The sequence below is a fragment of the Lolium perenne genome, chromosome 4 (genome assembly GCF_019359855.2).
Source record: "Lolium perenne isolate Kyuss_39 chromosome 4, Kyuss_2.0, whole genome shotgun sequence".
NCBI lineage: Eukaryota > Viridiplantae > Streptophyta > Magnoliopsida > Poales > Poaceae > Lolium > Lolium perenne.
This window is the reverse complement of record NC_067247.2, coordinates 44,028,229-44,044,382: the sequence shown is the minus strand read 5'-3', so window position 1 is coordinate 44,044,382 and position 16,154 is coordinate 44,028,229. Positions and strand designations below refer to the sequence as shown.

The following is a 16,154-nucleotide window of genomic DNA, read 5'->3' as shown; positions in this document are numbered from 1 at the left end:
TCCGTTCAAAAAAAAAGTTTCTCAACTTTTTCTAGATTTGGATGTAACTATAGCTAAAACATGTCTATGTACCTCCGTATCTAGATAAAGTTGAGAAGCTTTTTTAGGAACGGAGGGAGTACTATATTAAGCTTTTCTTATGGGGAATTCTCATTCTAACTTGCGGTTTATTTAAATCAGAGCCACTTAACTAAGCCTTTTGGATCATGCCATGTGTACCAAATGTCTAATGAGGTGCACCAACTGGGGATGCTTGTTGGGGAATTTGATGATATCTCATGGAGAGAGCCCATGGTTTTTTTGATAGAAGAGTGGTGAGGCAATCAAAATTCATCTTTAGACAAGAATCGAACCCTGACCGGCCGGGAGTGCCACTGCGTGTCCGACCACTAGGCTATGCCTTAGTTCTCTTGTTGGGGAATTTCGATAAGGGGTTCGAAGTGTGTTTAGTTTCTGCAGGAGTATATTGACTTACTTTGGAGAGCAGAGTAACCGTACAGTCCATCAGACAACAACTTTGTCGAAAAAAAAATGAATCGGACAACAAACGAATATAGTGATGCTCTGTTTCCATCACAGTCGGGTTTGTAATCAGCGTTACCACGGCTAGGTGATTGCAACATGCTACCAGCACGGAGCAAGGGGTTTCAAATACATCCCTTTCAACAATCAACAATAGAAGAAATAGTCTTTAGATCACCATCCGACCATATCTCCACTTATAACCTGCAGTAGGTTTCTTTTGCTGAAATTGCATATTTTAAATGTTACAATTTCTAACTGACGACCAGTTTTAGGTGATTAAGATTTATGAAAGCAAAATGAGTTTCTTGAAAAAGGAAAAAAATATCTGGCCTATTCACACCTCAATAATCAAGCTTATAGAGTTGGTAGTATGTAAATCCATCCAACAGGAAAATGGACAACACATTTGTTCCTTGGTAAGTTATGTAGTATCAAAATTCTGTAGAGCAGGGTGACTGCGAAAGCTCTGATATCAACATACCGCCATGTGGAGAAACCTCTTAAACCACTAGAAATGGGACCCTCTCTACGATATTACGGAGCACTACCTTTAAACATCACCGCCTCCTCCCAAGATCGATTTTTCTCATCTTCTTCCTGTGTTTAGAGGCGCTGCTCGCCAGGTTGAGGTTCAGTTTTGGAGGGTTGCTGAGACAGAATGATGCTGCTACGCCCTGCCAGATAGTAGGAAACTATACATAAGAGCATTTTTATTTTTCTGTGCAGTCTCAGAGTCCAATCTGGGCACAATAAATCTGGTTCCTTTTCGAGCAAAACAGCGAGAAAAATATATGGAACACACTCTAATGCGGAGTAGACGAATATGCCACCAGACAGTAAATTCACTGTGAAACGTGAATGTGGTGCCAAGCAAAAAACAATTTATGGAGCGGATAAGAATGTGCGAGTCCTGCACAGGAACCAAATGCATAGAGAGCCTTCCAAAAGCGTTTTACCTTTAAATCAAGCCCATGAACATTGAAAATGTCTTTCATGGAGTGTGAGTTGTATGCCAAAATGTAGGATCTATAGGCTTCTTTAGCTGACTGTTTGAGGATGTCATTCTCACCAACGATTTTCTCCTGCCCAACAAATTCAGTTAAGAACTTTACACTTATTAAAATGCATGACGGGAACAAACATAATAATACTGAAAGACACGCTTACAAGGTATGGCTGCAAGTTTGGCACTTGCTTTTTATTTAGCACGTATTCTGTGGGAGAAATATTGGCTTCCTGCAGACACCACTAAATATGTAAAATCTCTTTACCTTCAGAAAACACACAGTTATGTGTGCATAGAATTATTACCTTCAGGTAAATAAGAAACTTTAATTCTTGTGGCAGTAAGAACAATAAAGCACTTCCTTTGCCCTTCTCACCACGTGCAGTACGGCCAACTCTGTGAATGTATTCCTGAAAATCAAATTCGAATTGCTCAGTGCTGTAAAAGAAACCCCGAGAAAAATAGAAAATTAACTGGTACAGTCCAGATCACCACCTTTGGTTCATCCGGGGGGTCATATTGCACAATATAATCCTAAACAAGTGCAAAAACACCTCATGTTAGCAAGGGAAAGAAATTGGTCTAGCTTAAGACAAATCACTAGTAAAAATCTCACCACATCGGGAATATCAAGACCGCGTGCAGCAACATTAGTGCATAATAAAATGCCACTTTCTGCCTTGCAAAAGTTAAAGAATGTTGTAGTTCGTTTCTGCTGCTTTTGTTTCCCATGGATCTCAGAACACTCTATATGGAGAAAATTTAGAAGCTCCGCGTGGAAGTTGACTGAGCTACATGACGAAAAGAACACCATGACCTTCTTAGACTTTTTCTTTTTTAGGAAAGAATATAGAATCGGAAACTTGTCGTTGCTTGGAATAACACAGTAGCCCTGCTGTAAACCTGCAACAGTAGCCTGTAGGGGCATCATCCTCATTTTTCTTGCAGAAATTATTAATAAAGAGAGGGTAAAACAGCTTGTCAAAACAGTTCCTTACTTTTGATTTAACATCATGAACTGAGATATAAACAGGGGTTCCTTTTTGTTCTTCGTTTTTCTCAAATGAGAGCTTGGCAAAATCTACAACCTGTGGAGTGCACCGAAAAAATAGCAGATTCACTCAGAGAGAGAAACGGAACAGATGGACTTAAAAGTTGAAACAGGCTGAATAACAAATGCACCAACCTCTGAAGTTTGTGTAGCAGAAAACAGAACAGTCTGCCTACTCTGTTATCACGCAGAATAATTTGAAAAAAATGTTAATTCCACTAATAAAAAAATACAAACTAATGTATGCATATCAAGTGAGAATTCAAGATAGGCAGATGACCATATACCCGAGGAAGGTGCCTAAATATCTGCTTCATATCTTCCTCGAAGTTTTGCTCGAGTATGCGATCAGCTTCATCAATTATAAGGCACTACAAAAACAGAATGAGGTATGTTCTACAGATAAATTAAGAGGAAGGAGATCATGAACAAATACATAAATTTTGATGAGCTAAAGATAACAATCAAGAAAATGATGTCTTACAAATATATTGTATGATCCAAGCCACAGAGTAATCTTAACCATAGTTCTATATTATGAATCAAGTATGGCTCCACGTATACACTATACCACTAGTATGAAATTTGCTCATTGGTTCTTTAATTTGATGACGATCTAACATATCCATATTGTTTCCGCAAACAAAACCTCCTTCATCCTTTGATAGGAAGAAATCAAACACACGCATTCCTTACCTTTAGGCTCTTATATATGAAACCCTTGGTGTTCTGCAGATGATCCAAAAGTCTTCCTGGTGTAGCAACTAATAAGTTGACACCCTTCACAAGCTGATCAGCTTCACCTCTCCGGCTGTTGCCACCAATTACATATCCAAGAGTTTGTGAGTGGTACTTCATTAATTTCTGGGCAACATTGTGTGTCTGGAGCAACCAAATAAAAAAAAAACATGATTAGGAGCAAAAAAAAATACAGAACTACTAAGCTTTCAACAGTTTGATTATGCTTTTCAACTATAAGTCTATAACATACTAATTTTCCAAGATAAGACTAATCCACTTTTTCTGAAAAGGAAAACAAAAGGTAGCCTCCTTTACCACCAAAAAGCATAGCGGTCAAGAAAGTTTTCAGAGTGAACAACTCTGACCACTAAATTTGCACAACACCAATTGGCTCAACAAAGTAATTCTTATCTCAGTTAACAGATCAGACTTGACCCGTTTTCACTCAAAGCAGGTTCTTAACTTAACAGTCCCATAACATATACCCAAACTGAATTGTTAAAAAATTTGCAGCATGATTTCTCCAGGTAACCACAATCATACCTGGATGGCAAGCTCCCTTGTGGGACAAACCACCACAACTCCGGTCCCATTACGTGGTGAGAACCGCAGGTTATAGAGCATCTCGATCGCCGGTATGAGGAACGCGAGGGTCTTCCCCGAGCCCGTCTTGGCAGCCCCCATCACATCCCTTCCTTCCAACAGAGGCGGTATCGATCGAGCTTGAATCTGCAAAGCGGCATAAACAGTTCCATGCGTCATGTGGGCACATTTATATACTTGACTGAACAACAATTCCATTGACCACATCAATACCAACTAAACTGAACAAAAGTATGCTGAACGCATGCTTGTGGAACTGTAATGATCAGATGGAGTTAACATTGCGAACATGACACAATCACAATGTATCACAGAAACACGTACTAGTGCAGTTAACATTCGGTAAAAAGAATATCGAAGGAGGCAGGGGACGCACATGGGTGAGGCGGGTGTAGTCCATCTCCGTGATGGCCCTGGCGGTGAGGTCGGAGATGGGGAGCTCCGAGAAGAGCCTGCTCGTGAGGATCCCCGACCCTTCCTTCCTCTCCTTCGCCTTCCCCGTCTCGTCCTTGCCGCTCTCCACCTGCTCCTTCTCCTCGTCGTCGACGGCGATGTTGACGTGGGCCGTTTCCTCTTCCGGCTCCGGTGAGGTGGGGTAGGGGAGCTTGCGCTTCTTTGGCCGCCCCGCGGAGCCCATGGGCGCGGCCGCAGCGGACATTGCGGTGCCGACGGCAGGAAGAGCTCTGCTCTAGGGCTCGCTGATCTCTCTGCTAGGCGTACCTGGCGGCGCGGCTCTCGCGCGGAAACAGGAAGTCTGCAGTATTTATTTCACCTTTTTTATTTCGTAAGAATTTTGCAGGAATTGTTCAAATTGTGGCAGGAATCGGGAAAAAATTGAGAGGAATCGCGCATGAGCAGCTTCGGAGCAATGGAGGGCATGTTTGGCTGATTTTTAAAAACACACAACATAAAGATATGAATACATACATTAATCACATGATTGAAAAACACGAAAAAAAAAGTGTAAAGTTGGCCTGTGCATGTGTGGTTCATCAGAATACGAAAACACAGGATTCCTAATAAACATTGTAAAATCAAAGTCAAACCAAATGCCGCTAGAAACATCTTTGTGCATAGGAGTTTGAAAAGGAGGTTCGAGTGGATTGTAAAGTTCCTGCGTTTTTCCTTTGGAACTGAGGTGAAAAGAAATCCCATGCGTTTTTGTCTTTTGCTCAATATCTTTGAACCAAATGATGAATAGTGTGGCACCATAGAAAATCATATTCCTTTGAACCAAACAAGCCATGATATATGCTATCGGGTTTAAAAATGCAGAACGAACTCACTCTATGGTGCGCGCTTGCGCCTTACTATTCGCATAACGTCTCTGCAGGCGACTCACGGCCTCCTAGCCATACACATATTTAACAGTCGAATACCAGTATACCACTGAAAAAAACACATTGTTACTCCAAAACCAGACGGTTGTTAACAAAAGGGCAGGTGCGTTTGCAGCATCTCAAATCTGGCGATTCACAGAGAACACCAAATGAATATTCTCCAACATTTTTGCCTGGAGAATTGCAGGTATGAAGAAAGCCCCAGCTTACAAGCGATGTAACAGTTCAGAATTGCCGCATGCACCATGGCAGCGTCCTCGCACATCAACATCGTCGCTCCTAATGAATAGAGTACATGATTACATGGAGGGGAGCCACACATACTGCCAGATCAAAAAAGAAACGACCAGGCCGGCACACATCATCAATGGCCGCGGCAGCCTCCGAGTGCCACACACGAACCATCTCCCGATCGATGGGTTCCACCAAAAGAACCAGCAATCAGCTTCACCAGCTCACAGATGTTTGCCCGTCCATCTCTGTCCCAGTCAGCAATTCCACCCGATGCCGGTACCCTCGAGAAAACAGAGGAGCTCTGGGCACCTGAATATGCTGCAGAACATGCTTATTAGCTACTATTATTTGTGTGCCATGGTCAGGTTTCGCCGTCAAGACTGGACTGCTGGCGCACCATCGAAACCACTGATGACAGGTGCAAGCTCGTTGAGATGGAGGAATCTTCCCCCAACCCCGTTGCTCTCCCTGCCTGGGTTATGCATCTTCACTATACGCAGTAGGCGCTGCTCTTGGTCTTGACTTCTTGCTGAGATATCCACGCCCTTTACTGCTGCCTCAGAACCAGCATCTGGATCTGATGCATTCGGTTTACCTGGCATTCCTGATCCGGTACCAGGTAGATGCTGCTGCTGATGATTCGTATGGGGCCGGGCAGAACGCTTATTGCGCTTGATGCCTATTTGGATTTCATCCGCAGCGATCAGCCTTGTCACTTGAGGACTGCGAGCTGGCAATCTTTTGGACCGTCGAGTCCCCTCTTCAGCTTCGCTGCTCAAAGAATACTCCTGGTCCGATCGGAACTCTCCATCGTCTTCTGAAGTACTTGCCTTGGGTTGTTTTCGACTTCTCAGATACTCCTCGTCATAGACAGCTTCGCCCATGATGTCGTCTTCGCTGTCCAAGTTCGCATCGATGTCCGGGACATCCTCAACAAAGTCCAGCAGGTACCTTTGAGATCTTTTTCTTTCACGGCGCCTAGAACGGAATCAGCTCAACATGTTTATATGCTGATAGCAATAAGCTTTTTTGGCAGAGAGTCAGCGCAACAACAGGAGTTATAGGAGTTACCTACGATCAAGAGGCTCAGCCTTTTCCTCATCATCGTTCGCTTGGTCGCTATATGACTTCAGCGGAGATTCTCCACTGAATCCATTACATACAGGCAAGGGACCAGATACTGTACCATTATTTAATGCTTCTCGTGTTGGGTCCACTACTCTTCTGTTGATAGTGGTAACATCCTGAACGGAGTTCTCGCTTTTCCTGTCAGTACAAGAGCGCAGAAACCTGTGTTATGATTTTTGTTTCTAACAAATCCCTTAGTGACACTATGGAACATAGATGATCCACCTACTTTATTGCTTTGATGGCCTCATTTATTGAACGGTCATAATCATCTGCATGATAAGAAAAAAAAAGTTTTGCATTAGGAGAACAGTAAATCTAGTCCTGTTCCAATGGGAACAGCTCAATGCAGCAAGTAGATGGGTGATAAGACTTCAGAATATCATCTCCATATTAACAAACATGGCATGTACATATCGTTTAGTCTACAAGATTTTGATCAACAATTGCACTCGTGTCATAACTTCAGTAGAAAGGTTTATACAAGTTACTGGATAGTTTGCTACTGTAACATTTAGTATTCATCAAGTGTTGGAATACGAAATTACAGAAAGAACAGCTAGTCAGCTACACAAGTGCATCTGAACTTAACTATTCTTCTGCACATGAGAGAGGCAACAGATTTACAAATAGCTTAGCAAGTTGACAAGTGCCACTTGTTATGTGCACAGTATAAGAAGGTGCGGAAGAAAACCTATGTAGAAGCTAGCCCCAGTTCAGGCACCAAATCAAATGAAGAAGAATCATATGCTAGGAAGTTAGCAATTACTAGTAGTTTCTATCTGATAGGGATGTGATTAAGGTTGGTTTGTGTTTGTTAAGGGTATTCCATCCATCTAAAGAACTGCCACATGATATCTGAAGTTAAACAAGAAATAATAAACAAGTTAATTCGCATTCTTAGTCTCTTCTCTCCCCAAAAAAACTGTGCAGCCCTGCCATGCCTCAACCATTACGACAATACTAAAGCACTAAATGCCAGTGAAACATCTAATGTGAAGGAATGGCTAAACGGACAAGAAACTGTAACAGCGACCAGCATTTATTGGGGGAAATGCTACCATGGTGAGGACAACTAATTAATAACAGTTTAACTTTAGCCTTAAGCTTACCAAAAGTATAAGTGACACGCTTTCTTTCGCGCTGGGAGCGGCCAGATGTGAATCGATCAAATGTCAAGTAGCTGTTAAGGAGGAGGGCTTCTCTTTGTTGCTTTTTTAGAAGCCTCTCCTTGCTCTGCAAGAGGGTTTACCAGAATTTGAGAATAGCTGACTATTCTACTCTGTAGTATACAAATTTAACTCCTTGAGAAGTTTAGCTGGATACCTTGTGAATCTTTTCTATCTCTGGAAGATAATCGATCTTCAACTTCTTTCCAACTGAGATCTCCGTCCTGTTGCTACTTGAAAAGAGCTTTTCCTACATAAGATAGACCGAAAGTAACTAATATCATCAAACTTCTATAGTTTCATAAGAATAAAAGATCAAAATTGCTTTGCTCAAATCTTGATGCAATTTGATGACAAAGGTTTGCAATTTTATTTGGATAAGATCTTCATATGCGCCTCTGACTAAAGTTTGTGTAATTTTTCTACAGATATACTCAGAAGTGGAAAATCTGTGGACACTTTAAGAAATGGGTGAAAAAGGATACACATTTTGTCCACAGCAACCCCCAAAAGAGGATACACTTTTATCAACTTAGATCGATCTATATTAGCATGTAATAGTATCATTTAATTCTTGTGCAACGTAACAGATAGAGCAAGAGGACAAGACCACGTGCACAAGTGTGTTTTAGAAGTTAGAATTGTCAGATGGCCACCTCACAATGCACTATGTAATGGTCAGAACCCTGCAACCATCTAATGCAAGCATACAATTAATCTTGTCCCAAACATATGTCACCCAAGAATCAAAACTAGTGATGTCTAAGATAAGCAAGCCCAAGTGTGATGTACATAAATTGACAAATCTATTGAATCTTGTTTCTGTGCATGCTCAACATGTTTTGCAGAAAAGATCTTGCCAGTATCATGTATCTGTAGTAGTGAAGATTTTAAATGATCCTCGCTAATTTGTCCTGTGGGTTCTACTGTGTGCATGTGCGTGGACAAATGAGGAATAGTTCCAGGACTCCGTTCAGTAACAGAAGACCTAAAGATGCATATGAAAAAATAGAAAATTCAAACTTACTGCTGCTGCTTCAAATTCAGCAAAATTGGTTGCGACAGTCTCCCACTGATAGGATACGACTGGAACACTTATGACTCCCCTTCCTTTAGATTTTCTTGTTTGCTCCTTCACATACTCCACTTGTCTAATTTCGCGATACAGTCGATGCCCAAGCATTGGATCTTCTTCATACCTGTAGTGCAATGGTTGATTACAAATGCCCTTGGCCACAACAAGGTTGCTTAAAATTAAATTAATAATTCATTTTCGAAGTTGTCTTTTGCCCACCAGTATGAGATTCCATGGGAATCTCCCCCAATTCTTTTTTTGCAGAAAGCAGAGAGCTGACAACCCTTCTTTAAGCAACTATCTACGAAGTTCCGAACATCCTCTTGCTGCAAAATAACTGTAGCGGATCAGTTTAAGTTATCAATCTTAAAGCACTGCATAAAGCATTCATGACCAGAGAACTTAACAATCGCATTTGCAGCGACTTGTAGACATCTCTTAACAATTACCAACCTTGTAATTATGGTTTAGTTTCTTACAAACTTTGGGGATATTGAGAGCATTTACAGGTTCAGGAGAAGCGTTGTAAAAATGGGACAATGGGACATTTAACAAAAACTTCCCTGAGACTTGCTAAGAACCCACATTCTATTCGCACAGGGCTACATGGAAAAAAAAGGCATCTTATTTTAAAATGGGCAACTATATCTGTTGACACTCACAGTTTTACATGTGGAAATGAAATTTGTCCAGAAAGAGATGTCTGAAATAGCAGGCAACATGTGTTATTGTTCTAAACAGAGGTTAGTGAACATTCGGCCAATCATTAATTGCTTATGCTGATTAGCTGGCTTAATATGCAAGTGAGTAATGGATACTTCAAGTGAGCACACATGTGGCTGCAACATATGCAGATTGTAGAGCACTGCTCACATCATTGATCATATGTTGAGAGTGAAAAAAGCTCCTGGCATCATTCTAAAGTTACTTTGAGAAGGCCTACGACAGGATAGATTGGGAGTTTCTGGAAGAGGTTCTGATGAAGAAAGGTTTTCATCCTGTATGGATCAAGTGGGTTAAGCGGTCAATTGAAACGGACACCTTGCTATCAATATCAATGGGAAGCAAGGGCCTTTCTTTCGTTCTTATAGGGGAGTCAGACACGGGGACCCTGTGTCCCCTTTGATGTTTGACTTTGTGGTTCAAGCTCTGCCTGCAATGATTGATTCTGCTAGAAGGACTGGTCATCTTACAGGTTTGGATCCTGAGTTGGTTGAAGGGGGAGTGAACTTGTTACAGTATGCTGATGGCACTGTCATCCTTCTGGGGCATTCTGATTCTAATATTCTTCACCTCAAATTCCTTCTCCACTGCTTTAAAAGCATGTCAGGTATGAAGATTAACTACCACAAAAGTGAGGTGTTTGTCCTTGGTCGTGAGTTGGCAGAGCAAGAAAGGGTTGCTAACCTCTATTCAACTGCAAGTTGGGGCATCTGCCTATGGAGTACAAGCTTAATAGTGATCAATTCATTCCTCTAGCAGCTAAGACCACCAAAAAGATGGACCCTTGGCAAGGGAAGCTGATGTCTTCAGCTGCTAGGCTAACTCTCTCTAATGCTTGCCTTGCTAAAATCTTCCTATGTTCCAAATGGGTTTCTATTTGCTTGGTGAGGGAATACATGGTGAGCTTGATAAAGTAAGAGGCAGGTTCTGTTGGGAGGGTTGTGCTCAGTCCTTCAAATACCACATGATGAAGTGGGAGAATGTATGCAGACCTAAGAGTTATGGTGGTCTGGGCATTATTAACACTAGATATATGAACATTTCCTTGCTCTTGAAATGGATATGGAAGCTTTTTTATGGCCGTCAAGATGTGCCCTGGCTACTCATTAAAAATAAGTACTTGAAGCATGCAGAGTCCATACTGATGAATAATACTGAAGGATCTCAGTTCTGGAATGGCTTGCAACCCCCAGATTTTGGTATGATGTTTGGGTGGGTCAGGTTCCCTGAGGTCACGTGACCCTGTCGTTGCTTTCCCTTATTTGTTCTGGGCAGCTGCTAATTCTGATTCTTCAGTTGCTTGTTAATTATATTGTGGAGTCTCATTCATGGGATGTTAAGTTCAGGAGAAACTTTGGAAGTACACACAGGATGTGTTGGGAGCAATTGCTTTTGTTGCTTGACCCTGTATTTTTATCTGATCAGAGAGATACTGTCAAATGGGCTTTTGAAAAAAAATGGGCAATAATCAACTAAGTCAATGTGTAGATGGCTGGCTTTTTGGGGATTTCTGATCCCATGCTCAAGAAAGTTTGAAAAATCAAAGTTCCTTCCAAAATAAAATAAAAAATCTGTGGCAAGTGATTCATGATTGTTTGCCTACTAGGGAGCAGATCCTGATTAGGCATGGTAATACTTCTGGGAGATGTCCTTTCTGTGATGAGCTGGAGTCTGTTGATCATCTTCTCTTTCAATGTCCCCTGGCTACATTTGACTGTGTATGGGTGGGAGCTTCTGCTGTGATGTGGTCCCTTTGGACCATTGGCAACAAGTTGATCTTTGAAGGTAAAATTCTTAAATAGACTACTGATGCTTTCTTCATGATTTTCTCTTTTCTGCAATCCTGGCGACTACTGTGGATGAACAGATTAGTGGTGGTGCTAGATTGGGTCATAGCTCGTTGCAGGAGGAATCGGCGTCAAATGAATCAAGTGTGAAGTTTCCTTTGTCAGCCAGTGGATGCTGGTGTCCTATCTTCGATCAACTTGGAGTTATCTTGCTGGGAGTCTGCTGCTTGTGGGAGTTTCTGAAAGTTTCTTCTGTCTTTTATTGGTTTGTTAAGCAGAACTTGCTTTTTTACCTAGTTTTCCTCTTTCTGTCTTGAGAGCCAGTTGGTGGAACTTTGTTCTGTATGAATTAGGGAGGGGGGGGGGGGGGGGGGTGTTCTGGTGAACTCTAGGTGCCGTTGCTTTTCAGGCTGTATATCGTTTTAGCTGCTAACCCCATATTGTAATGAAACTCTGTTCTCTCCTTCTGCTTAATGAAAAGCAGGGCTATATGACTGTTATCTAAAAAAATGATCATATGTTTTAGATAAGTGTAAACTGCATGCCTAGACCTATTGCTATGCTGCAAAGATATGCATTATCAACTCTGGACCTTTGTCAGTACATTGAGCAGATTTCAGTAACATATAGAGACATTCCTAGGTAACTTGACAGCACATGTGACTAACTGTTTAGCAGGAGGCCAAGAGCAAGTAACCTTTCGCGAATTAAAATTTAATGTAAATGAATCACCAAAATTCACCCGTTATGCTAGACAAACAACCTAGAATGTGGCTTTTATATCACATGATAACTTTACAATATGAGGTCCACCTCTATCACTGCAAAAATGATCCAGAGGAATAACAGGGGCACGCACCTCACAGCGTATGTCGCATATTGCTTTCAGGATCAACAGCCGAGTCGCTGGCTCAAGTTTCTTGTACATCTCAATTTCCGTTCTGAGAAAGGAAACCCAATAAGTCACCCAATATTAAAGTGCAGCATGCTTCAAGAAAAAAAAAGTTCAATTGCAGCAAGGCATCCAGCCGATGAATTGCTTGGACACAGAACTCACCCCTGTGAGGTAACGATTGGTAGATCACCTTCCGCAACCTGAAGATCAGGCCTTTTTTTAGATCATCAACCAAATGCAATAATACCCCTAGTATAAAAAAGAATCCCTGGCAATGAACAGATCACATACCAGATGCCACCAGTCCTTGAGTTTCCTACATAGCACGGTCACCCATTTTCCGTCCGCCATGCCCATTCGAGCTACGGGGGGGATTGACTGCAAAATGCAGATAGGAAGCATTCAGATGTCATGCATACTGTTTGGCAAGCTTAAGTACGAGGAACGTGTGGCATTGCGGTGGTGTTCCCGACATGAGTATTTTAGTTCTAATTTTGCCTTTCTATATGGAGGATACATACTGATACTAAACGCGTGACTATTGACACAAAACCCCCGAAATTGCATTGCTCATTTTACTCCTGGAAAACAACAGGAGAATGTGCATTTGCATCAACTAAACACTGGCGATGAGCGGAAGTGTCTAATCTGTCTGCAGAAACCAGTAACTAGAATGTCGTTGGCCATTATGCTAGCATTCAACTGAAGACACATTTTAGGAGGAAGCAGGTATAAGCTCACCCTCAACAGCGGGATATGCAGGTCCTCCAATACGCGGTTGGGCGCCACGATGGCGTTCTCCAGCTCCTCCGCCGTGAACTCCGCCGCGACGTTGAGCAAGGGCCAGAACACCTGCGCGCAGCCCCGAATTAAGCAGAGCAAAACAATCACTCCATAGGCTGAACTCGAAACGGTAAACCCTAAAACCCTAGCGGGGCGGTAGGTGGAGGGCGGGGGGAGCGGCGACTCACGTGGAGGAAGTTGAGGACGGAGGCGAGCTCCCACATGCCCCGCAGCCGCCAGCGCGGCAGCTCGGCGGGCGCCGCGGGCGCCTCCGCGAGCGGCGTCACCACGCGGCATTGCGGCGGCGCCGCGTCCTCCGCCGCGTCCGCGTCCGCGTCCTCCTCCGACGCGTCCCTGCGCGGCGGCCGGCCCGGCCCCGGCCGGCGCTTCAAGGGCGGGGGCGCGGGCGCGGGGGGCAGCACCTTGGGGCGGCTGTTGCACGCGCGCGGGGGGCGCGTCCGCCTCGGTGTGGGGGACGGGTCCGGAGGAGGCGCCTGGTCGCCCGGCGGCGAGGCGGCGGCCATCTCCGGCGAGGTGGGCGGCGGAGGGTCGGATCGGCGGCGAGGGACGGGGGCGACTCGGGGGTGGGGAGGAGGGGGTCACGGGGGAAGGAAACGATTGAGGAGGGTAGAAAAGAGATTTCGCGCTGGGCGGAAGGTAACGGATCCGCGAGCGAGCCGGGCGGGCGAAAGGGGAACAGAACAAACAGAGCGCTGACGCATTTTCTGGCCAAGGGTTTTCGGCTGGGTTTTGCTTGACCGGTCAACTCATTCGCCAGGGCAATGGAATGTACAATAGTGATATCTTAGCGGTACTATTTAGGATAAGGTGGGCGAAAAAGAAAGCTGAAAGAAAGATGTGTCTTCTCTTAATTAAATGATAATCTTCTAGCACAATTTCTCTCACCATAAATTTATGACTGGTTAGTAGACACTAGGACAATGCCCGCGCGTTGCGGCGGATTTTAAATAGTATTACCATAATATAAAAGTTATATGTGTCCTTCCATCTATCTCTAACATCTCTCGGTGTCGGGATCCTTTTCAAGGACATCGCCTCTCCACTTTACATTGTCTTGATATACACCATGACAACAATTATAAGACTTCACTCTATCTTGGTGCTTTCTCTTTGTTTTTCAGTGGGCTCCACATCTAACTATATGTGTGCTAAATCCTGTCGGCTGAGGATGTGAAGGCTGAAATCAAAACACAAAATTTTCTTTTGTGTGACAAAACTTTCTAATGTGGAGTTTTAGTACATATATCTGCCTACAATGAAATGCTTGAAAAAAAATAAAAAATAAAGCGACCAGCAAGAAATAGGGTAAGCAAACGTGCGAACTTATTGCAGGAAACCAGACTATAATCTTACACATGCCAAATGTGACGGGTGATAGGTGACTACAAAAATTGGCTTGCGGAATTCTGCATGTAACAATGATGTATATATATAAGTGTAAGTGTACAATAAAACCAACGATTAGTGGAGAAGGCGCATGATCTGATACGCAAATTCACCTGAAGGTTTGCCTGTACCTATATGATGCACGCTCTCGATCGGTGGCCAACCACAGGTGGCGATGCAGTACCAGTACTGCAGTACTCAGCTCCAGGTGAGAAAAAAATTATTGAACAAATACCTCATTAGCTTTCCACGATTCAGCCTCTCGCTGCCGTGCACGTACCCCCTCGACTCGAAACAAACCGAGAGCGCTAAAGTCCTTCAGATCAATCTCCAAAAAAAAGTCCTTCCTATCGGCTTGTGCATGCTCAGGAGAGCAAGTTGGTGGAGCTGGCGCGCAGCAAACACCGGTTGGTGGACGTCCCCTTCACGGCGACGCTAGCGCACACGGCCAATGTGCTCCTCGCTGGCTGAAGGAAACCTCCCACATCTCGATGTAAAGAACCTTGCACCCAGTCAAGGCGATCCGCCCAGCCCGAACCCCTCCTCGTCCATCGTCTTTGTCATAGTAGTGGAATCGACGGATTGGCGAGACGGCAGAGTTTAAAGAAGTTTCACATCTCACGCTTGTGTACGTGGGATAAGATACGATACCATGGTTAGCTATTTAAGTACGGTAGATCGATTGGCTTCCAGCCGGACTCTGCGGGGTCTGGCGCGGATACCATGCCATGGTCAGCTACTTTTTTATTTATCTAAGGACGCTCGATCAATCGTCTTCGAGCCGAACTTTGCGGGACTCTGTACTCAGCACGGTTCAGCATCAGATGTAGGAAACTTGTGCACGACGGACGGACGGACCAACCCAAACGATGGACGGATAAAATATCAAAACGTTTTTTCACTCATTATATGGCATTAGTGGTAATATGTAATTTGGTGGGAGGGTAGAACGGTCCAAAAAAGTGTTGGACGACGGAAACAATCCTCCCTTTATTATTAGGTATAGGTATAGTCTAGCACATAAATGCCCATGCGTTGCAACGGGAGATTAAAAAATGTATTGCATTCAGACGCCGTCGCCACCTCTGCCCGCCGCATTTATATTTGTTATTATGGCGTGGCATTAAACCAGGACCGTCATATATATGGTAGTTTTGATTGTTTTATATTAAAATTCGAACCTCTGAATGATTCAGATACATGATATGTTGATTTGAAACAGAAGGTATAAAAGGAAAAGAGAAAGAAACCTAGAGTTAACTATTTGGCACAAAAGAAGCCGGCGATAGAAAATCCATGAAATGAAAAAATTCCAAGATCCAAGACTATTTTCTCTTTGTTGCCTTCTTTTTTCCTTGGACGCCTATAATTAGTGCACACGTTATAGATTTCCATAATTTGTTGATGGTGCACTCTGGATGTCATATTATTCATGTGTTTTTTTACTACACTTAATGACTCGTCTCAATCAAAATTCTCCTAGTACCGGGCAAACCACATCGATAATTTTTATTTTTTATTTTTTCATGCACACATCATAACCGACATGAAACCAAGTACTCAAGGCGAGCATGTAATAGGCAATTAGGATGGCATCCATCCGAATTATTCTTTCGGAGTTGCTTAATTAATTTTCCAGAGAATGTCCACATGACAAAGAATGGTATTGCACCAAACTGTATGCAAC

General features: G+C 43.2%; 2 protein-coding genes across 2 annotated transcripts; both read right to left on the bottom strand.

Moving 5' to 3' along the window:
- Positions 1-858: 858 nt before the first annotated feature.
- LOC127292331 (DEAD-box ATP-dependent RNA helicase 27) lies at positions 859-4,684 on the bottom strand. The gene is made up of 12 exons (XM_051321700.1): positions 4,303-4,684; positions 3,867-4,052; positions 3,279-3,464; positions 2,870-2,953; positions 2,718-2,759; positions 2,530-2,619; positions 2,148-2,447; positions 2,027-2,065; positions 1,837-1,941; positions 1,693-1,761; positions 1,482-1,607; positions 859-1,199 (listed from the first exon to the last, which is right to left on the bottom strand). Exons 1-12 carry the CDS (start codon positions 4,582-4,584, stop codon positions 1,083-1,085), a joined length of 1,626 nt encoding a protein of 541 aa, XP_051177660.1. The 5' UTR covers positions 4,585-4,684; the 3' UTR covers positions 859-1,082.
- Positions 4,685-5,416: 732 nt separating this feature from the next.
- Positions 5,417-13,669, bottom strand: LOC127292330 (DDT domain-containing protein DDR4). The gene is made up of 12 exons (XM_051321699.2): positions 13,249-13,669; positions 13,019-13,129; positions 12,569-12,655; positions 12,440-12,477; positions 12,242-12,323; positions 9,092-9,198; positions 8,825-8,996; positions 7,955-8,047; positions 7,741-7,864; positions 6,858-6,900; positions 6,572-6,766; positions 5,417-6,478 (listed from the first exon to the last, which is right to left on the bottom strand). Exons 1-12 carry the CDS (start codon positions 13,582-13,584, stop codon positions 5,875-5,877), a joined length of 1,992 nt encoding a protein of 663 aa, XP_051177659.1. The 5' UTR covers positions 13,585-13,669; the 3' UTR covers positions 5,417-5,874.
- Between the last annotated feature and the right edge of the window lie 2,485 nt (positions 13,670-16,154).

Bases quoted from the DNA above. Each gene is read 5' to 3' on its own strand.
- LOC127292331 (XM_051321700.1), bottom strand. From the start codon at position 4,584: ATGTCCGCTGCGGCCGCGCCCATGGGCTCCGCGGGGCGGCCAAAGAAG. The intron at 2,954-3,278 runs GTAAGGAATGCG...CTGTTTTTGTAG, and splicing joins TCATATATAAGAGCCTAAAG to TGCCTTATAATTGATGAAGC. The intron at 2,066-2,147 runs GTGAGATTTTTA...GCACTTGTTTAG, and splicing joins GTCTTGATATTCCCGATGTG to GATTATATTGTGCAATATGA.
- LOC127292330 (XM_051321699.2), bottom strand. From the start codon at position 13,584: ATGGCCGCCGCCTCGCCGCCGGGCGACCAGGCGCCTCCTCCGGACCCG. The intron at 12,656-13,018 runs GTGAGCTTATAC...TGCATTTTGCAG, and splicing joins TGCATATCCCGCTGTTGAGG to TCAATCCCCCCCGTAGCTCG. The intron at 12,478-12,568 runs GTATGTGATCTG...CCTGATCTTCAG, and splicing joins TCAAGGACTGGTGGCATCTG to GTTGCGGAAGGTGATCTACC.